Source organism: Leuciscus leuciscus, assembly GCF_965113295.1.
Source record: "Leuciscus leuciscus genome assembly, chromosome: 21".
Classification (NCBI taxonomy): Eukaryota; Metazoa; Chordata; class Actinopteri; order Cypriniformes; family Leuciscidae; genus Leuciscus; species Leuciscus leuciscus.
Window position 1 is genome coordinate 32,130,805 of NC_138745.1, and position 23,060 is coordinate 32,153,864.

The following is a 23,060-nucleotide window of genomic DNA, read 5'->3' on the forward strand; positions in this document are numbered from 1 at the left end:
AACAGCAACATTACACTCTAAAGAAAGTAAAAAATGTCGAAAAAGTATAATAGGTCCTCTTTAAAGCCACATACAGAACTAGACTTTATTTTAATGTGGCCTGACATTGTAACTGGAGTGCTACATGGCTATTAAGCAGATAGTATTAATTTTAAATTGCATTACTTCAAAGTAGAGCTTTATCAGGTTGCTAATTGCATGAAATAATAATTACTTTTTGTCTTCCTTTATTAGCATATCCGCACGACTGCTTCTGAATAGCTCTGATTGGTTAGTTCACTATGGCAGGTAGAGACCCCCAAGCCCTCTGGCCACCGCTGTGCTTCGTGCTCAAACAGTTTACAAAAATTGAACAAGGTTTACAGCGTCAACAGAATATGCTAATCCGCAACGATAAAATGCCATTAAGAGCAAGCTGTTATGAGGGATTTAATTTGACATGCGCATGCAAAAGGCAAGGTCCCAAGATCGTTAGTGCGGCTAACTCCCTCATATTTAATTACCGCCTCTATCACAGGGGCTGGTAAAATATGGCCATGATGCGAAATGACCCTTAATTAGATCGGCAAAGACTCTAGACAATTAATCCTTCAGCCCCTCCGTTTGTGTGTGTGTGTGTGAGTGCATGTGTTTATTTTGAGTCTTTGCTTAATTAAAACTTGCAGACGCTTGCAATAGAACAGGAAAGGTTCCCATGAGGGATGACAAACTGATATGATAGACCCTGCCTTCCTACTGCTCTCTCTTTTCTTGCATTCAAGTGGTTGAGTGCCTCACTGGTTGCATCTTTATCCTCAAAGATGGATAAAAGGGACTGGAAAAGCTGTTTCGCCAAAAGACTCACGCAGTCTTTAGGGGTCAAAGTACCATATGATTAGAGTAATCACCTCATCAGCGTTCCATGAAGAAATTTTGTAATGAATGTATCATGGATAAACAACTCATTACAGTTGAATTACCAGAATTTCTGTAGTTGATGCCAATACCAGTGCATTTTCATCATTTTCAACACCATTTTTACCGACAGTACAGTGAAATCAAATATGAGTTATCAGTTTTGATCGGTTCTTGCTTTCCTGTAGCTCAAACAGTAGAGCATTGGTGCTTGCAACGTCAAGGTTATGGGTTCGATTCCCAGGGAAAGCAAGAACTGATAAGAATGTAAATGTGAATGCAATGTAAGTCGCTTTGGATAAAAGCGTCTGCCAAATACAGAAATGGAAATGGAAATGGAATTGAAGCCCATATCTTATTTCCTATCTCACAATTGTGACTATTTCTAGTAGTTGTGAGTCACGACTTTAATCTCACAGTTGTGACTATTTCTCATAACATGGACGTTATACTGTATCTCACATTGAGACTGTCGCTGCATCAGAAATCGCATACTCTCTTGAGTAGGTACTTATTTTGAAGAAGTTATTACTTTGCAAATGCTAAAAAGCACACATATGAATGTGTGTAGTATGACTGTAATCTGGACGTACTACATTTGCCATGTTGTCATTGTCATGTGATATGATCAGTTGAGTCGCTTCTCTGTCATTCACAAATCCACTCCCATTGGCTCATGGAATAGTAAAGTGTCCATCGTATGCACACTTCAGAATCTCGCCGGAAGTAGTAGGTCATCCGAGGACTTTTTGCCTACTCTTCATGAGTCACGTACTGTGTTTTGCCTACTACTGTATATAGGAGGATACTATGCAGCTTGTGTTTCTATTTTTAAATTTTTATTTTGCAATCTTTTTTTTTAATCTTTTTTTTTTTTTTATGGCAGAAAAGGTATTCCATAAATATATGATACATATAAAACATAATTTAAAACAAGTATAGATAAATATTAATATATTAATTCTGGATGCTGTTTATTGATTAATATAATAAAAAAAATATGAATGTGTATGCATATCAATATGAATATCAATGTTGACATTAAATATTAGTTAACCTACATTACTTAATTATTTAAATGTGAATTAAATACATTTATTAGGGACTTTATATCTCACAATGTGACTATTTCTTAATTTGTAATATTTCAAAATTACCTTTTTAATTTTTACATCTGAGGCAGAAACAGGATTTCATCATGAATATATGCTACACGGAATATAAAAAATAACATTATATTTATATAATTTAAATATATAAATGAATATGTACGTTAATTTATAAACTATTATGAATATTAATACGTATAAATAATAATATAAATATTCATATTGACATTAAATAAATGCATATAAATATAAAGTACATTTATTTAAAACAATTTAAATAAATGATAACTGTTGTACTTGGTATTCATTTAAGGTGCTGCATCCAGGTACCACATTTAGTCAGTATACTGTGAATACACTGGGGTTTTTTTGTTTACTTTTTTTAGAAGAAACAAAAATATATATTTTTTAACTTAAAGTATTAAGTACAGGTACTTTTGACTCCTTTAACTTAACCAATTATGAGTTAGAAAACACAGCATGTATCATTTAATAACACAAAGACTGTCTTTCAAGGTCCTTGACTGAGGTAATAACTCATCCCTGTGCGTTCATCCTTGACATTGGGAGACTGTTATTTCTCATGCTCCGTGAAAAATAACATGCTACATGAAGACACATGTGTAACATATATGATATATAATGTTTGTGCCAGTGATGGAATATTCAAGGCGGTGCAGCTTTATATATTGTCAGACCTTGAAAGGGAAACGGTGTAGTTCTGGCTCCTGTCAGGCAGCCTCTCTTCTTACAGAAGGGTCCTTGAAAAACTTCAAGCTTGGTCTATGTGACACTCATACATTACCCAAGAGGAAGAGGAGACAGAGAGACTCAGACAATCCTGTGATCCTCTCTTTAGCCGTACAAACAAAAATCCCTCTCATAATCTTGCATTTTTAATCTTGTGATTCTTTAGCAGGCACCAAAATGTTAAACTGGATTAGTGTCTTGAGAGATCATCTAATTCTGGAGTGTCTGGAGTAAAGTTTAGAGTAAGTCAGTCATGCAGTAACTCAACTCAGAGCTCTACATACATATTCGTATAGTATGCAAATGTGTGCATATTGCATGCAAATTCAGTTGGTTTATTGTGAAAAGACTGATTGTTACGCAACGTGGTGTAGTGAAAAGCACGATGAAGACGGAGAATAGGAATAAACAGGATTTAATACAAAACTCAGGAGAACACTCACTTTAACACAGTTTAACATTAACGAGAACGGAGACTGAGGGAGAACACAGGGACTAAATACATGTAGCAAACAAAGGAGCTAAATCAGATCATGAAAAGGACACAGGTGAAATAAATGACTAATCAAACAAACTGGGGAAAACTAGGTCACAGGACTAAAACCAAAAACATAATGAAGGGGGGGCACAAAAACACGTTACACTGATATAGTTCTTGTTTTTAATTATTTATTGATTTTCAGATACTGGTACTTTTGACTCGTTTAACTTGACCTATGTATATAGATATGCCGACCACATACTTTTTGAGTGACAACTGCATTTATTTTCCCCCTGATTGTAGGGAAAACTGGATTTGCTCCTACGGCCACTATTTTAGAACGATTTTGCAGTGTGAGACAAATTTTCTGTTAGGACAAAATCTGCAGTCTTATCTATTTTATACACAGCATTTTTAAGCTTTCCCTTAACAATGATCTTTTATCAAAATACTCTGAGGAATGAGTAGAGAACTCACTTAATATGTCCAGCCTCAACTGACTCCAGACTGCAAGTCTTGCTGCGAAACATTTACGTAAAGTTGTTTCTTTTTAATTCTGGAGAGCCTCACACTAAAGTTGTGTTTTTTTGGGTCCATGTGGATCTTACAATCTCCCATATTAACATTTAATATTACACTTACTCCTTAATTATACATTTACATCATGGGCGTAGGTTTAGGGGGGGACGCTAGGTACTAGTCCCAATCAATATTTTGAGATGACAAATTTGTCCCCACCAATATAGCAAGCTCCTTTGAACTGCTATTTGGATCTTTGCGCTGCTATTTGGATCGATTCCAACGGCCAAAACAACGACAGTACAAGAAACGCCGTAATTTGATTGGCGGCGGTGTATCTGACAGGCTACACGCGCGGGCCGGGACTACTTTTGTGCTTGCACTGGCAGCGAGCGGGTGGTGTGTGTGTGTGTGTGTGTGTGTGCGCGCGCGCGCGCGTCGACGACGCCGACGGTAAGTTACCAGGGCTGTCTCTCTGCCACATACAAAGGCCAGAGTAAAACATTTTAATATTCCGTTTTTTTTGCCACTTTTTGTACTTTGTAGATAGATCAGCTATGCCACCCAAGAAGAAGAAAGGGGACATACGAAGCTTTTTCATAAAGCAGAGTGTAAGTAGGCAAAATAACTAGCCACACAAATAAACTAGCAGTAGTAGTGATCTGACCAGGCTTTCAAATGCAGATTCTACTGTGGAAAATAGTATTGATTGGTGATAGTATGTGTTACCATGTTGTTACAGTTAAACCTAGCAGCAGCAATCTTTCAACTAAGGTTAAGAGTATTGATTAGGCTGTGCAGCACTGATAGACTCATAGAAGTCACGCTATCATGATAGAATGCTACGTTAGCAAGTCACTGAATGTTAATTAGCTGACCTTAACTTAGAATCTTGCAGTCAACATAAACAGTGGATCTGAGACATTTTTCGTTTCTACATTCTATTTATGTAATGTATTTGTGAGTGAGTGTAGCCTAAGAATTTAATATTTAAGAATAGAATATATCAATAGAATTTGATATAGAATAGTAGATACAATTTTAGTATTAATGGAATACTGTAATCATGGATAATAATAATAGATTAGATTAGATTAGATTAGATTCAACTTTATTGTCATTACACAAGTACAGGTACAAGGCAACGAAATGCAGTTTAGGTCTAACCAGAAGTGCAATAGCAGCAAGTGCAGGATATACAGTGGTTCCATAAGTGCAGAACATGGATATGTACTGAATAAATATAGAGTTGAATACTATTATAAACAAAAATTTACAGATAGATTTGTCCTATGAATATAATATACAGATAACTATTACTGTGAACAGAATTTACAGCTAGATATGTACTGAATATAATATACAGATGGCTATTACTATAAACAGAATTTTTACAGATAGATATGTACTGAATATAATATACAGATGACTGTTACTATAAACAGAATTTTACAGATAGATATGTACTATGAATATATATACAGATGGGTGTTACTATAAACTTAGTTACTATAATAGATAATAATAATGGATTTGTTGTGTTGAATGCATACTATGATACGTGTGTATTTTATTCATTTGTTCATTATTTAATTACATATAGAAAACTCATTCCAGGGGAGGGGGAGGGGGATGTCCCCACCAAAGCTGAGGCCAAACCTACGCCCTTGATTTACATCCAAAATTGGCTTACAAGAAAGTGCATATTGAAAACTATTGAACTGTCCAGTGTAACTGAAGCAGATAGCTGAAGGAGGATGGAAAATATTTTTCTTTCCCCTCTGATGACTGACTTTTAGCCTTTGTAGGGTTTTTACAAGGTTTATATAAATGGTTTGAGTATATTTCAACATAATGTGTCCAAAAAACCCTCCATCCTCAAGTGTGTCTGTTCTGCTCTGTCAGCGTTACAGGTCTTGACATATTCTGATACAAAAGGTGTTTGAATGTTTTATTCATATGGTTATATATGGATGGTCCCTTGGCAGAATCAAGGAACCGTTTCCACTTTGAGTAGCGCAGGGAGGGGAAACTAAAGTGTTCAAGGCTAAACTTTAGCCTTCTCTTATGAAGTTTTATTTAAAGTGCAAATGCTTGCCACGCAAGTAAATGTTCATTACAGTTTGAGATATAATTTTTAAGTCAAATAAAATGCATACACGCCCACACACACACACATGTCGTGGCTGCATCACAACCTCGGGTGTGCATTATTTTTCTAATATTTGTAAGAGAGATTAAGCATGTGTGAATTACCTACACTCAACAGTGTTCGACACCAGCATCTACTAATAGTGAAACTGTGTTTATCTGCACCTCGCTAGTAAGAAACGTCATGTACATGTAGCTTTTAAGTTGCTAAACTATTTTACTTTTTTGTCGTTTTTATCCTATTGTTTACTATATTTATTTGAGCGGTCAGTGTCGTTGTAGGTTTTGGTTCTGTTACTGTTGTAGGCTGAAAAGACATTTGGCAAAGTGATATGGTGGTGGTGGCGCAATGGATAAGACACATGCCTTTGGTGTGAGAGACCCGGGTTCGAATCCACTGTGAGACACCAATGTGTCCCTGAGCAAGACACTTAACCCCTAGTTGCTCCAGAGGCGTGCGACCTCTGACATAATTAGCAATTGTAAGTCGCTTTGGATAAAAGCGTCAGCTAAATGAATAAATGTAAATGTAAAAATATGGAACTGTAATGCAGTCAAGACTTGCCTGGAACTACTTTAGCAGTGCGTTTCCCGCGCACGTTCGTCAACCAATCAGAATCGAGCATTCAACAGCCCTGTGATTTGTGTATATATATATATATATACATAGGCGTAATTTGCGGGTGGGGCGGGTGGGACATGTCCCCACCACTTTTTACTAAGGTCGATATTGTCCCCACCACTTTTGAAACATCTCGCGGCACGAATGTACTGATACAAATAAATAAAACATCTCCAGTTAACTAGCAGAGCATTCATTTAATTTGTTTGTTAAATAAGAGGCGATCTAGCGCTGAAATGTGTTGTTTTTGAAATAAAGTGATCAAAGTGCTCGTTGCCGCTGCGATCAGTGGCACGGATACTGTGTTCTCTAGTGGCTCTCGCACAGTCTTCACTCGGACGCGCGCTTCAATCTGTTGTGGAGACTCTCTATTCGTTCCGGTGGAAATTACAAAACAAAATGCATACAAACGTATCGTTGCCTGATATACAACCACTGATAAACATAATCGGTTTTGATAAAAAAAAAACTAAAAAAAAACTATATGAGTGCAGAACCCAGAACCCAGAACCCAGAACATCTGACACGCTTGGCAAAAGTTCTACCATTGGACCATTTAAATGTACTCTTTACATAACGGATCTATGTATTTATTCACGTGAAAATTCTCACCACAAACAACATATATCAAACCTATACAAATTAAACCCGATGTACTATTTAAAACGATTGCTGGACATCGTAATGTTATTGTACTGATTTCTGATTTTGCATAACGGGAGAGTGAGGGTTAGTACTAGCTTGCTGTGAGGCTATGTACCAAGTGTTTGCTGTACTATCATTGAAAGCTAGAAGCATTGTGCTATTTTGATTTATTTTTTATTATTTTGTTTTCTTGACTTCTGAGTTAAAATATAAATAAACTTTATTCTATTTTTGGAACAATTGAGCTCTAGTAAACGTCTTTTCCACCTCCACCATCTAAAGCCAGTGAGCCTACACATCCCAATACTTGGGTGGGGTACCGAACATTTACTTACATGGGAAGCATTTGCACTTTAAATAAAACTTCATAAGAGAAGGCTAAAGTTTAGTAAAAACCCTGTTGTTGCTGAAGTAGTTATCCTTGAAGTGGTTCGCGTACACAAAAATGACTTTACCCACAGATGTGGGTACATTTCCGTGAAAAATAAAACTCAACCAGGCACTTCGAAGAGGTTCTGATGCTGGGAGACGGTGTAATGAAGCGTGTGGGTTACTACATCCAACAACCGAACATTTTGACTTACCCTCTCGTAACTTCTGCATCCTTGAGCTTGGACTACAAAATCACAGCGAGAAATAAAAATAGAGGATTGCTCGAAGTGTTGGGCCGGGAGTCGATGTCCTTATTTGGCAGTTCCGCTGCAAATACTGTGATGTTATTGTTCAAAAAACGTAATAGAGAATAGAAAAATGGAACAGGTTGCAAAATATGAACAAAACAGAATATAAAGATATCAACGAAGCACCTGAAGAGACTAATTTCAGCTTTTCTGCACTTCTAAACACTCCAAATATACAACAAAATGCATTTAAGGGCTAAAAAAGTGGATTTAGCATGATATGTCCCCTTTAATATTACTCTTTTATTTGTACACTCAATAATGATCTAATTTTTGCCTAGTTTTATTTTAGGAAAAACATCTGAGACTTGAGTGTGTACTTGGCCAAATAAAATTTGAATACAGTTAGTTTGCTGAGCTATAAAAGAGCAACATTTGAGAAATATAATTTTCTCGTCTGAGCAACAGCAGGTTTTTTTTTTTTTTTTTTTTTTTAGTGTTGACCAAATGCACCTGTTTAGAAAAGTGCAGGCTAGAGAAAATTAAGCGATTATTGAATCACTATCAAAGGCACTGCACATACACACACACACACAAACACACACACTGATTAAAAGCTCTTCAGAGGAAAAAAGGATAAGTTTAATCAGAGACAAGTCCACCTTACTAATTGTGAATATAAAGCTCTGTGGTGATTGATGAGTTTATTTTACTCTTTGACCTCATTCTCCTTCACTCCTCCTCATACTCCCTCCATCTCCCTCTCCTTCATTCTGTCTTTCTGTGTCTCTCTCCCGCATCTGAAAGACTTTCTGTCCTGTCATTGAGGGTTTTTTTTCTATCCCACACTCCATCCATCCTGACTCACGCTTAATGAAACCTGTCTTTACTCATTTTGCTTCAAAATGTTGAACAATTTCAGGTAATTTTGACTCCACATAATATAATACCAAACATTAGATGAGTAGATCATTAAGTGAATCATAATTACATGAGTTAGTAATAACTTTTCTAAATTATACTTGTGTTCAAGGTTAGTCAGTGATAAGGTAAGTTTTATGGGAAATGTAATTTTTTTTTTGCTAGAAATTCTGGAATAATGTCTTATGAATGCGTAAAACTATCCTGGTTTTAGAAAGATCAGTTGCTATCTTCTGTCAGATGAAAATAAAAAAGTGGAAGAAGTTAATTTGCTTGGTTTCCAAGGTTACAGGGCTACTGTGAGCATTATAGAGGTAACACTCTCTCCTGTTAATGGATGTTTCTGTACAAGTGAGACTTTTTATTCTAGGTGTCATTTTTTAAGGATATTCTGAGGGCGGTGGATAAAATCTAGAAATAACGAAGTCTTCGATAAGTGAACAACACAAAAAGGCAGTAAAAAGTGAAAAGAAATAAGTCATTTGTAGAATTGCTATTTCTTGTTTTTAGACATTACAAAAATCTTAATCATCATTTTCTCTTGTTTTCTGGGAAAATTGTCTAACAATCCTTAAAGATCAGTTTACTTGCAAAATATTAAATTACTTCTTTTCAAATGGTATATATTAAATTAAATTAAATTATATATTAATTTAAGATATTAATGACTAATATCATTTCTTGTTTTTAAGTAAAAATCTAACAATTTAATGATGCTTATTTAAAACAAAGAATAAAAACTCTCAAGTAAGAAAAACAAACTTAATTAGCAATTTTTCTGAGTCAGACATTATTGAAAACAAGACTTGTAGGCATTACATGACAAAGAAATCTTAATCATAATTTTTCTCATTTTCCGTGGGAATATTATCTAAGCATCTTTAAAGATTAAATTATTTGCAATATATTGCATAACTTGTTTTCAGAGAATATCTAAGTTTCAAAAAAATATCAAAGTTTATTAGCAAAAATGTTGTTTATGTTTAAAAAAAAATAAAAATAATTGCCAATGGAGTAAAAGATAAATAAACTTAATTTGCAAATTTATTGAGTCAGACATATTCTTTAAGGCAAGTTTTACACATTTTATAACTTGAACGCTAAAAAATACTGATAAAGAAATGTATTTTTGCTGATTAAATCTGAACTCACACTATGTATTTGCCTTTCTCTCTTCAGACAGAACTCGTTTAAGTGGAGGAAACGTTTCTTCTCACAATGTTCTTAGTGTCACACCTGATTTGCCTTTTAATATTTTAGCTCCATGTGTTTGGTTGGCTTGATTTATTTGTATTTGATATACTGAGCGGATTCAGTTTTATATGTGCCACTTAAATTTAATTGATAAAGTTAATACATTGCACTCTGTTATCACTCCAGAAATGATGGCCCACCCTGTGTTTTAGCTGGCTGGTCTTGGCTCTATTGACCCAGTGCCACTTTTATTTCCTGCCATTAGTGAGGGCTTGACTGAGCGTCAGAGGAGCCGGGGCAGAGACAGAGTGTGATGTATTAGCCTGTGCCCAGCTAAGTCAGTGGCCAAATTAGAAGCCTGACTGCAGGTTAAGTGAAATTTATGTTCCCTTGTGTAGCCGGGACCAAATTTGGAAGCAGAGCCGGAGTGTAAAAGGAATGGGGTTGGGTTCAGCAGTCCTGATGGTGTAGCGTTTGGGATTTCACAATGAATCCTGTTTTATTTGTCACAGGGAGTGTGTGTGTGTAATCCCGACAGTATACCCATTATCACAATGCCATTATTGCAACAACAGCAGTAAATTAAACCAAACTGGAATGCTTAAAATAGGAAACTTTTATCTTGCAGTGTAAATGTGTTTGTGTAAGAAGTCTTTTGTGTTTATTTAAAATGAATGTAGGAACTGAGAACAGATCAGACAGAGATGATCCTTTCAAACTGACCAAGAAGCAGAATCCCATGGGGAGTCCAAATCAGCAATCCAGGACCATAAATAAGAGACCTGTCCAGTCTGTCCTAACTAACTAACTCCTCCACAGCGCTTGTAAGAGATGAACTAGAGAACAAACACTTAAGATGTCAATATTAGGCCATTTTTAAAACGCCAGATTGGTTTGGAGATGGCATGTCTTGAGTCTAATGAGGAAAATCATAGAGATCCAAAACAGACCTTCTTCCTGAAGACCTCTGTTTGACCGCAGGAATAAAATCCTCTTTAAAACCATTGCCTTTCCATATCCAAATGCATCAGATCATTCCGAAACAATGCTAGACGGACTTCAAACATCATTTCATCACATAGTTCTACATAATGTCTGCAACCCACACATTTGTTTGACTATCATACTGTGATGTTGACAATCACTCATTGTTGATGTCCTTTTCAATAATTATTTATTAGTTCATGTAAGCATGGAGTGTTTGATATCAGCGTGAATGATTTTTAATTTCTTGAATTACAGTATGAATCAAATCCATGCAAAATGTCTTGTACTCTTATTATAAAATACATGTCCTAAATCATACCCTGCTAGAGTGGGAAATTTAAGAGACCGTGTGACTAATCAGATAGCATGTAATTATGTGAGAGGAGGAGAGAAAGTCACACCCTGAACCAAAAACCATACATAATTGGTCAGAACTCAAAAGGGTTGGACAAACAAAACATTAGATGAGATGACGAGATGAGATCCGATCAGATGAAAATGGGTTAAGGATGGTTTTAAGGAGTCATAAAGTTACCATCATGAAGAAAAAAGCCAACTGCCTCACTTATTTTTCTTTTCTCTCTTTACTTAGTTCTTTTTGTTTCCGTTGTGAGTCTCGTTTTCTACGTTTTTGCTGCGAAGCACTCTAGACACTCCAGACACGAAAAGGCCTCCAGCGAATCAACGATCCTGGGAAATCCCCATCAAAGACATAAACAACATAAGCAATGAATAAATCCAGATCCTAGCAGAACTGGTGCATTGATTTAAATTTAATATCCACGTCTAAGAACCGGTATAAGGGTTAAATTAATGATTGATGGTTCATTTAGGCTAGGTCTTATAAAGTGCATATATTGCTAGAAACTTGGGATTTCATCATTTTGTTCTCTTAAAACTCATTCTTTCATCACTTTCTTTCTTTCTGCAACTCATGTGAATGTGTGGGTGCATGTGTTTGTGTTAGATATTAGTTTATGTGTCAGAATAATGAATAAAGTCTGTATTTAAAGAGAAGTGTTATTTGTGATGTGCTTACGGATTTAATGTCTTAAACTGCTGATCTTGTTACCGTGCTAATAAAAATAGTATTTTCACTATAGTTTGGTTATTAATATCCGTTACAGAGTTGATAGTTGCGGCCTGTTTAACTGAGTGCTGGATGATTCATTTGTTCGGCTGTAAAATAAGCAAGTCTTTCAAAATTCCCTATAAATTAATAATTCCCTTTGAGCTAAATTGACCTCTTTCCCTTAACCACACACACACACACACACACACACACACACACACACACACACACACACACACACACACATATAAATATATAGATACATGCATACTGTATATTTGTTGGGATGCATTTTTTATATTTAAATACCATTCACTCATTTGGGGTAATTTATTTATACCTAGTTATTCTAGTATTTATTTATTTAAGGACATTTGTAAAACATTCTCCTTTTGTGGTCCATGTTTGCTTTTACTTGTAGCTAGTAAAATGTTTAGCTAATGTTAATTTAGTAATAAATAAATAAATAAATATACATTCAGACAGTGCTGGTCAGAATTATTTGCCCCCCTTGGTAAATATGATCAAAGGGGCTGTAAAAAATAAATCTGCATTGTTTATCCTTTTGATATTTAATTTTTTTTTTAAATGCTAAAATCTAACCCTTCATTGAAGTAAAAGATTTGAAAGTGGGGGGAAAATCACATTATAAAATAAATGTTTTTCTCCAAAACACATTGGGAACAGTTATTTGCCCCCTTTTATGAAATACTTCTTGCAACCTCCTTTTTCCAAGAAAACAGCTCTGAGTCTTCTCCTGCAATGCCTGATGAGTTTGGAGAACACCTGACAAGCGATCAGAGACCATTCCTCCATACAGAGTCTCTCCAGATCCTTCAGATTCCCAGATCCATGTTGGCGCTTCTTCTCTTCAGTCCAGCCCACTCATTTTCCATTATTCATTTTCTATTTTTAATCATTTTCATTTTCTCATTTCCACTCAGCTATTTAGTACAGCAGCACTCTTGCTTAAGCTTAAATTGCTTATTTTTTGTTCTGATTGAGGTGCGCATAGAAAAAGTGGATTGTTTTTTGAGAAGATAATGTAAAATAATTGGTGCAGATTCACCGTGGCTGCAAGTGATTTTGTTTACGGGCTTCTAACATAAAGTCTCATTAACTTGTCTTCTGATTGGAGAGGTTCTAGCCCGTGTGTGAGCTCTGACCGTTCAGCTAATTACTGACTGCTAGCCTGAGTGCTCTGTTTACTGACAGAAACGGACAGTTCACTCTTGCCGACGACCCGGCTGTGCAATCAGCCCCACTTTCCTTTAATCACAAATTAATTTCAGCATCGCTGTTTGTATTAGTGGCCACGATTTGCACATTTCTTGGCCTCAAACAGTCAAATAACCCAGGGAATGAGTTTCACCCCTTCATGGAATGGTGTGATTGAAGTGTCTGATATATTTTGTTGCCATTTTTCTCTAATGTCCACAAACTGGGCTGCAAAGACAATAATGCGGTCCTTGCAATACATTCTTATCAGATTATAACTTCACAATCGATGTCTGGGATCTTATTTGTGCTCTCTAACATTTTTAAAGTGTTTCATTTGTGTTGCGTTAGCTACTAATAGCTTCAGAATATGCCTTGAACGATCATTAGACCAGCTGAGCTTTGATTTAAAACGCCACATACAATATTCAGATTAAATGAAGGAAAAGTCTCTTTTTATTTAAACTGCACTTTTCTTCAGTCTACAGAACTGAGCCCAGAGGAAAATTTGGTTGCTCAAACATTTCTCTATAAAAGTTCTTAGGAAATAAAAACAGACACACCAATGAGATAATTTACTCTCAGAAGTATTTGATGTATTTGATTAGAAACATTTTAGGTTATATTGATATGTTTGCTTTAAAGGGGTTCTGTAATGCTTTTTTATATTTTCAACTTTCTTTAACATGTAATGTTGCTGCTTGAGCATAAAAAAAGGTCTGCAAAGTTACTAAGTATATCAGTGCGCACTGTTTCTGAACTCCCTGAAACGCCTGTTATTGTAGTCTAGAGTGTACAATTATACACATCAGAGGGGCGTGGGCTGGTTTAGTTTGACCAATCACAACACACTGGTCCAGCCCACCCAATCAGAGCACACTGCGCTTTTTGGAAGGAGTGGCTTCATAGAGACGGCCATGTGTCCACCAAAGCGTTTTTAGCCAGGTGAAAACGCTAGGCGCTCTGCTGAAAACACCAAGATGTGGGCGCTTGAGAGTGTTTTGGCAGCGCAGTATTTTTTTCAGTTGAGAAATGCTTGTTATGATACAGAATATCCGCGAAAGTGTTACTAGTATCTATTTTCACACATATTTTGTTTCTGTGTTGATTCTATATTAAAATGTCGATACAATGTAATGTATTTTCTCTTGCGCTTGTTTTAAATGATTTTGTTCCGTTATTATGCTTGTTGTTGTCATCTGTTGACGTTGTACAAGCAGAATGTGGCGGTTGGTCAGTGTCGTATTAGTCCCGCCCCTCCTCCACTGTGATTGGACGGTTGGGTAAAAAGTGACAGTGATGAGCACTGCGCCTCGTTACGCTCATGGCGTTTTAAAAACGTGCCGTTCCCATTGAAAACAATTGAAAAAATACGCCAGCCGCGTGAAAAAAACACTTTGGTGGACACACGGCCTCACTAAACAGAGCGTTACTGACAGACTAACAAAGAGAGGTGCTGCAACATTGTAAAATATATGAAAATATATGTGTTTTATTTGAACATTCAAGCATGAAAACCTATTCAAAATCAAGAGTTTATATATATATATTAAAATGTATCTTTACCAACATCACAATCCTTTAGTCCCAACCTATTTTACTTGGTATTGTGACATTTTTCAGAGTGAAACAAGATAATCAGTGAGAAAAATAGCATAGGTATTCTATCCATCTGGAATTTATTGGATCATGAAAGAGTGGATGTTTCAATATAAGTTTGCTATACCAGTGCCTAAAAAAACATTCGGCTTCTAGTTTACATAATCCATTCATCTCTGCAAATGTGCACTGATGAGGCACAATAAGATTAGTAATGTGTATTAAAAAAAGTAACAGCATCAGTGTTGAATTCCTGTGGACTATAAATGATTGGATGGCTCGAGGTGTAGGCTATGTATTTGTTTGCTTTAGTCTGTGCTTGAGTCATTAAACTGAGCTTGAGTGGATCACAATCTAACATTTATTGGATAGTGACAATAAAACACTCAGGAGAACCAAGGCTTTCAGTGCTTTGAGTGTTCTGTCAATGTTTTGCCTTATCACAAAACCAATGAGCCTTGAGACACCATGCAATGAGCATACTACTTGTGTGCAGAGATGAGACACCAGTGCACAGGTATCCCATGGGTTCACATTATGCCTTCCTGAAACATTAACCAGTCTTGTCATTTTTCACCATGCTTTGGGAATGACAGTATTGTCTTTTACGGCTTTTTTAAATTATAATAATTATTAGGTGCATCTTGATGGCATGCAGCCAGACATCATCCCAGCCATGTACCGGTTTGTTTTCACGCCTGGTCATTCTTTCAGTCCCCAAGGAGAGGTAATTGTAAGTGCAAAGACTTTCGTGAAGTCCTGAAAATGCAGCTGACATTTAGATGGATGAATCTTACGAAAGCTTTCAAGAACGTATCCAGGTCAAATTTTACCCTCAAATTGTCCCAGTCTGTGCCGACACCACAAAGACGAAGACAAGAAGGGTATTCCAGAATAGTCTTTGTTTACAAAATCAATACACAGGATATCACTAGAGAAATGCAAACCGCACTGAAGCACAGGGGGTGTAAATAGTAGATACAAAGGAATCTGGATGAAGAACAGGTGAACATAATCAAACAATCAATTAGTAACCATAGCAACAAACTAACAATATAATCAAAGGGATCAGGGACTAAACAGAAAGGAAACACATGAACTAAAGGAGTCATCAACAAAGCCTTATCATTACACAAATCAACAGAAGTAGCAAATTATATATGTGCATATATAAAATTAAGCCTATTTAGTAGGATTGTTTTGGCATTGAGACTTTATTTTCATGACAATTAAGCACATTTCATTATGTGAAAAAAACAGTGAGATACTGTTGAAAGTGTGAAGTATTTATATGCCAGGGTAACATTTGACATAATAGCTTTAATAGTCTTGTTCTGATGAATTTGACTTTGCCTATGTTTGGTGTCACAACGTACAGTTCTTCTCAAAATAACAACTGTAATCAATAAATATTGTCCCTTTTAATATATGTCCTTAACTATGTGCCTTTGATACAGCCAAAGCCTGTTAGGCATTTGCGCTTTTACTGAGGTTTTTGTGTCACAAATTGTGTAACAATTTTCAGAAATGTATCTGTTATCTGATAAAAGACTGTTTGTTTTGGATCAGTTTGACTCCAGTGAAAAACATAAAAAAAAAAAAAAACGAATTATTTAAACAAAATAACATAAGATTGAAACAAACCCTCAAAATAACATGGTTTATTCATCATCATCATCATCATCATCATCATCATATAATCATTGTATTAGCACAAAACCAGTAATGAGAATATTTTAAAATCACTACTGACAATAATGAGAACATAATAACATCCAGATACATTATGGTAGTGCAAGTTCGGTGTATAAATGTGTTAATGTTTTGTAAACATGCTTATGTCTTAGTAGTTTGCAGGGACCACCGTGCAGAATTAATTATTTTATAAGTGTCTTTTATTTGTCTTAACTTTTAACTGAGTTGGTAGCCATCAGCTAGAGAGCTGGAAGTAATCCTCATCCTATCAATTAAGCTTTTTTTTTTTTTTTTGGCTTGCTTCTCCTCTCTCTCTTTCGACATTGCAGTAGGGCAAGATCTCACATCAACACTAGATGATCTGAGATTTCACATCTCAGAGGATGATCCTCCAGTTCAGCAGTTGAAGTCTTTCAAGACTGTTCTTTTTTTCTGTTTGCTAAATGCAAATACATTATTCAACATCCAGCATCCTCCTTTTCTTTTTCAAGTCACTTTAAAGGTGATGCGTATGATGTTTTGATGTTAAATTCTTTCTCCTGTCCAAGTTTAATGTGCAGGGCTAATTATAAGTAAGCTGTTCATAGGTCGACTTCATAGAGAATATGTATTTACCTAGCAAACACTAATAAATTCCCTATCCACCAGCAAATGATTTTTGCAAATCAGTCTGGTCTGCAAGCAACTACAGTGTAAGGTACAAAAAAGTTTTCTAGCTTAAGGGTTTATTGGAGTATTTTGTGCTTAATGAGCCCTGCTTATTGAATGTATTGCAATGTATTGATTCACATCAGTAGTTACACACCAACGTTTCTGTGTCTCTCATTTCAGCTGCATTCTAATTCAGACAAAGGCGATGGTTCGGTCAGGTACATCCTTAGTGGTGAAGGAGCAGGGAGTATCTTCATCATCAACGAGGTAACGGGAGACATCCACGCCACCAAAAGTCTGGACCGGGAAAACAAATCACATTATGTTCTTCATGCACAAGCCATCGACCGCAACAACAATAAACCCCTGGAGCCAGAGTCAGAGTTTATTATAAAAGTTCAGGATATTAACGACAACGCTCCCAAATTCCCAGACGGACCCTTCGTCACATCTGTGCCTGAGATGTCGGAAATTGGTGAGAAAATGTTCTCTTTCATCTTAACCTATGGTCTTTTATGAAAATTATTTGCAGTCATTTGATAAACTTACTCATAACACGTATATTTGTCTAATTTTCCAGTTAAAATCTTTAAAACAAGATACATTTATGTAGCAGGTTTTAATAGAAATACATCTTTAATACAGTGTATTTTGTCTTTCTGCTCTGGCAAATTTTGTCACTTATTTTACATATAACAAGTGAATCAAGTGAAAAAAATGCGCCTGTAATTGTACAGTAAGTCAAAATACAATCCATGAAATTAAGATATAGTATCTTAGTGTTGCTTCTAAAGTAAGTTTATCTTGTGTTTAGAATTTTTAGATGTTTTACTGAAAATCAAGGAAAGCAGACCAATTAAAAACTCATTAAGTAATTTTTCTGTGTAGTTTTGCAGTGTTGGTTAAATGTAGAGTTGGTGATTTGAACAAGCTTTTTAGCTCTATGAACTGTATGTCAGCATGAGAACAAAATTGTCAGTTAATGAAGATTTGACAGATGAACACACAGCTTGAGTGGACTCTTGTCGAGTCAAAAGTGACATTTCAGTTTTATGAACTTCGCCATCTTTGATATTACTACTAGTCACTGTCACGACTTTGCTGTAAAAAGACTCCCATTGCACATACATACAGTCAGTATTCGAGACGCTCATGTAAGTTGCTGTGTGAACGGGACATTTCGACACACATCTTTAAGTAAATGCGATTGACAATCCCAAAAACTGACAGTGTGAATGTTAAGGAGAGGTGTGATAATTTTCAAATCAATCTGGCCTACGATTTCTCATCAAGCAGGTACAAAATTCCTATAGATTTACATTGAATGAGAGACTAAAGCCATGCAAATACAGGAAAGTAGGTTATTTTGACTTTTGGTCTTTATGGAACCACCTTACAACCTCTTACATTACCACGTAGCTGTGAGCAAATGTGCCTTTGCTGGTCCAAACACATTAGATTTGTTCTCACTTTTCTCTGAGGAGAAGTGAACAGTATATTGCTCATCCTGTCTAAAATGTTTATCTCAAGTTTTGGAGATTGGGTCCATGTCTATGGATAAAAAAGGCTTGTGAAAATTGAATTGGCTTTTTAAAAACATAGCTGTCAAAAAAACAATTATATCCAAAGGCTTGTACTGGTGCAAACGTATAAGCTGTCACTCTCTAAGATCCATCACTTCTAATTCAAATCTCCATGATTCACTCCATTCCCAAGTCAAACAGTTTTTTTTTCCCTATCCAGCCCATGGCTTTTATCCGCTTGTTTTGTGTTTTGCGGCTGGAGTTCCCTCAGGAGCCCCGTAGCTCTTAGAGAGCATTATGTGCTCATGCTTCTTCCGGAATGCTCCACTTCCACTTAGAGAAATAGTGCAAAGATATAAAGAGAGTGAGAGATTCTCTTACAGCAGGGTTTCCCCAGGGAATGTGAACCCCTAGGGGGTCGTGATGGAACTGCAGGGGGTTTGTACAGTTGTGATAGAAATGCTAATGTGGGATAAGTCAATACATTAACTTATGAGCATAATTAAATTTGTTCAACACAATTCACATTTTTTTTTTCTTAATTTAGCATTTAACTCTCGCTTGCAGGGTGTTGCTTCTGTGTAGCAATCAAGTTTTCTTTAATTTTCCACTTCTGTGCTCTGACAGAAGTAGAGTTTCACCCATTAAACATATGATTTACATTTGTTTTATGATGTAAGATTTATTTTATGTACATCATAAGATTTTTTTTTTAATCATGTTATTGATAGTCTGCATTTATTTGATCTATAATATTGTCAAACGCAGCAGTATTGTGTTGTACTGTAATGTTTTATGTTATATATCAATTTCCAGTTGTTGCACAGTGTCGTCATTAAGTGCAAAGAGTTGTGAATGTATAGTATCTGTACATCTCTTTTACTTCTGATATACCAATAATATAATAAGCATTTTCAAGAAATGAACAGTGACATACTGTGTGTGGGTTTGAAGCGAGTTTACAGGAGAATTGTGTATATATATTGTATATAATTGTATCAAGTTTATTGTACTGTATTGTATGCATTATGAGTTGTGTTTTGTGTATGATTGTGTTTTGTATACGTTTGATGTTTCATACAGTTTGAGGAATGCAGTGCAGTTTATTTACGAGTTTTTAAAGTTGAAATTCCAATGTTATGTCTATTCAAGTGGTTTTATACATACAGTACTTTCATTCATTAAACACTGTATTTCATATACTTACAGAGGCAGGAAGTTTTTGCATTAATGCAACATAATAGATAGCTGAAGATGAACATTAGTTTTGCAAATTGTTTATCCGTGTATCTTGTACTTTTTGTACTTCCTGCCTTTGAGAAACACTTATCCTGTAAACTCGCTTCCAACCCACACACAGTATGTCACTGTTGATTTCTTGAAAATGCTTATTATATTATTGGTATATCAGAAGTAAAAGAGATGTTGTAATATGTACACCAATGTCACTGTTGCACAAGTTCTCACGTTCAGTTTTTTTTTTTTTTTTTATCTCTTTGAGAGTCTTGAAGGCTATATTTCCTGGCTTGCATGTAATGAAATATGTCTCTTTATTTTGGCAGTGTGCAACACTTCTCGGTGGAGATTATGGCCTGTGGGTTTAGAAAGCTTTGTTTATTGTTTATTTAGGTCCCAATTGGCTGTTGCCGTAGCAACTGAAGCCCATACAAATGATATGTGGTATCGTAAGATTTGAAGACCAGCTGCAATCAATGTTGAAGGAGTCTATTATTGCCTGGCTGTTGTCCATTACTGTTGGCGATTCATGCGCAGAGTGGGTTCAGAATCCCAATTATAGATGTCTTAGAGAACACAGAGCTGTTATGTTAGAGCTGTACTGTCCACTTGACCATCACAGATTAGTTTTATCTCAAGGTGATGCACTGCCTTTATGGGATATCAGTCTCATCTGATAGATGTGTTCAAACATTTGAAAACCAGATGAATCTGGTCAATTGGCTTTGGGTTTTGACTTGAGTTAAGGCTGCAATCGTAAAATCAAAGTACCGCTCCGGATTATGCTACAGTTTTTTATATAATTTCTCCATTGATATTAACTCTTCGCTATCAGGACTACCTGGTTTATAACATTCATTGCTCTTGGAAATGTACTGTAAGACTAACCAGATAATCCAAAGGTTGTCCACCAGCAGAGCATCACCTTGACTGACTTTTGCAGCTGTAGGAACACATGCTCAGTCGATTAGTATCGATGAGATACATGGAGAAGAGATGCTGTGGTAACGAGGATCGACAGAAGAAGAGGGAAATGAATAATTAGTGTTGTTTCCTCTTATTTCTGAGGCTGAGTGTTTGGAGGCGTTTATCTGTAGGCATCTTTGAGCAGAATGAGCCCGTCTGGACGGTAACACTTCTGCCCCTACGCAGCACTAGTCCACTGCTGTCAATATTCCCTGTGCGTTTGAGTGTCTGGATCTAATTGTGTGTTGATGGTTTGTCTCTGCCAATCTGAATTTATTGACTGGACCTTTCAGCTCTTAGAAACTAGAGGGTCTAATAACGAAGACTGTGAGAGGATCATTACTGCAAACTTATACATCCTTTAACAGTCATTACTTATCATACATATCATATATACATTGTGTCCACTACTACATGATCTTCTGGTCATTTCAAAGTATGTATTAGGAAGGGTCTTTTCTGGCCAAAAAGTTATAGATAGATAGATAGATAGATAGATAGATAGATAGATAGATAGATAGATAGATAGATAGATAGATAGATAGATAGATAGATAGATAGATAGATAGATAGATAGATAGATAGATAGATAGATAGATAGATAGAAAAAAATACACTTAGGCTATATTAAAAATACCATTTATGAAAGCAAGTCTTAAAGGGGTGGTATAATGCCCCTTTTTACAAGATGTAAAATAAGTCTTAGTTGTCCCCAGAGTGTGTATGTGAAGTTTTAGCTCAAAATACCCCACAGATAATTTTCTAGGCCTATACCATGTTAAAATCGTCACTTTTTGAGGGTGAGCAAAAACGTGTCGTTTTGTGTGTGTCCCTTTAAATGCAAATGAGCTGCTGCTCCCAGCAAAGAGGGCGGAGCTTATTAGCAGCTTGCAGACACACGCTCACATGTCAGAAACTGTTCAACCTTTTATGTTCAAACCGGAGTCTGACAATGACAGAGAGACTCAAGGGGCCCTATCTTGCACCCAGCGCAATTGACTTTGTACACCGACGCATGTATCATTCCTATTTTGCACCCGCGCAAAGCACGCTTTTCCCTCCACAGAAGCACGTCGCTAAACTAGGGAATGAACTTGCGCTCCCGGCGGGCGGTTCAGCGCAAAGAGGAGGCGTGTTCCGGCGCAAACGTTCCCTGGTGCTATTTTGATGGTTTAGAAAACAATTGCACCACTAACCAGGAAAAAAAAATTTAAAGTCAGTGGCGCGTTGCGCATGTTATTCATATGCTATTTTAAGGGCGCATGCTTGGCCATAATCAATGTCGTGTGCACAACGCGCATACCCTTTGATTCTCTCATCTACACAGAAGCAGCAGTTTTCATTTTTGCAAATCATACATTATTATTATGATAGATAGATAGATAGATAGATAGATAGATAGATAGATAGATAGATAGATAGATAGATAGATAGATAGATAGATAGATAGACCATTTATTATAAAAGCATACATCTAGCTTACACATTTACCCAAATTATCATACGCCTGTTTAACCGAAGTTAATTTGGGTGGGTTTCTCCATTTCAATGTAACTTCTCTCTTTTACGGCCGTGACGAGAACGTCGCTCTCCTTGGCTGTGAACTGCTCCTGGCGCGCGCCTGGCAAATCCGCCGTTACAATAGCAATGCGCTATAGAACAAGCCCGACTGCTCTTAAAGGGAATGTGAGATGTCGCTCTGATTGGTTTATTTCACGTTACGCCCAAACCACACCTATGAACCTTTATTTAACCAGAAAAAGCTCTCTGAGATTAAAAATCTCTTTCACAGGAGTGTCCTGGCCAAAATGTGCAGCAGTACAATCAGTTCCATCACAGATAAACAACACACAAACAGATTAAAAACACTTAAAAGTAGTTGCATAATGTTAGATCAACTTCCATTTGCCAGATAACTGATTTGAAACGGTCTACAGCAGATTTTCTAATTTTAATTTAGATTGGAGGAGATTCCAATCAAACGGCGCTGCATACATAAAAGACTTCTTACCTAACTCAGTTCGAGTAAAAGATGTAGAATGCAACAGGATGTTTCTGAATGGTTAGTTGATGGCTCTCAACATGGCTCACCCGTTTTGTTACTGGGGGTGGGGTTTATGTACATTTTAGGGTTAGTGATGTCACTAACCCTGGAGGAAGCTTGTGTAGTCCCTATATCAGCCATTTGTTGCAGTCCTTGAAAAAGC

General features: G+C 36.3%; 1 protein-coding gene across 1 annotated transcript in view; it reads left to right on the forward strand.

The window, feature by feature from the left end:
• The window catches only part of LOC309485224 (cadherin-18), a 112,782-nt gene that overhangs the window by 30,142 nt on the left and 59,580 nt on the right, over positions 1 to 23,060 (forward strand). The window contains exon 3 of the mRNA XM_082152004.1: positions 17,309 to 17,603. Within this exon, the coding sequence (XP_082008130.1) occupies positions 17,309 to 17,603 (295 nt within the window). The remainder of the gene's footprint in view (positions 1 to 17,308; positions 17,604 to 23,060) is intronic.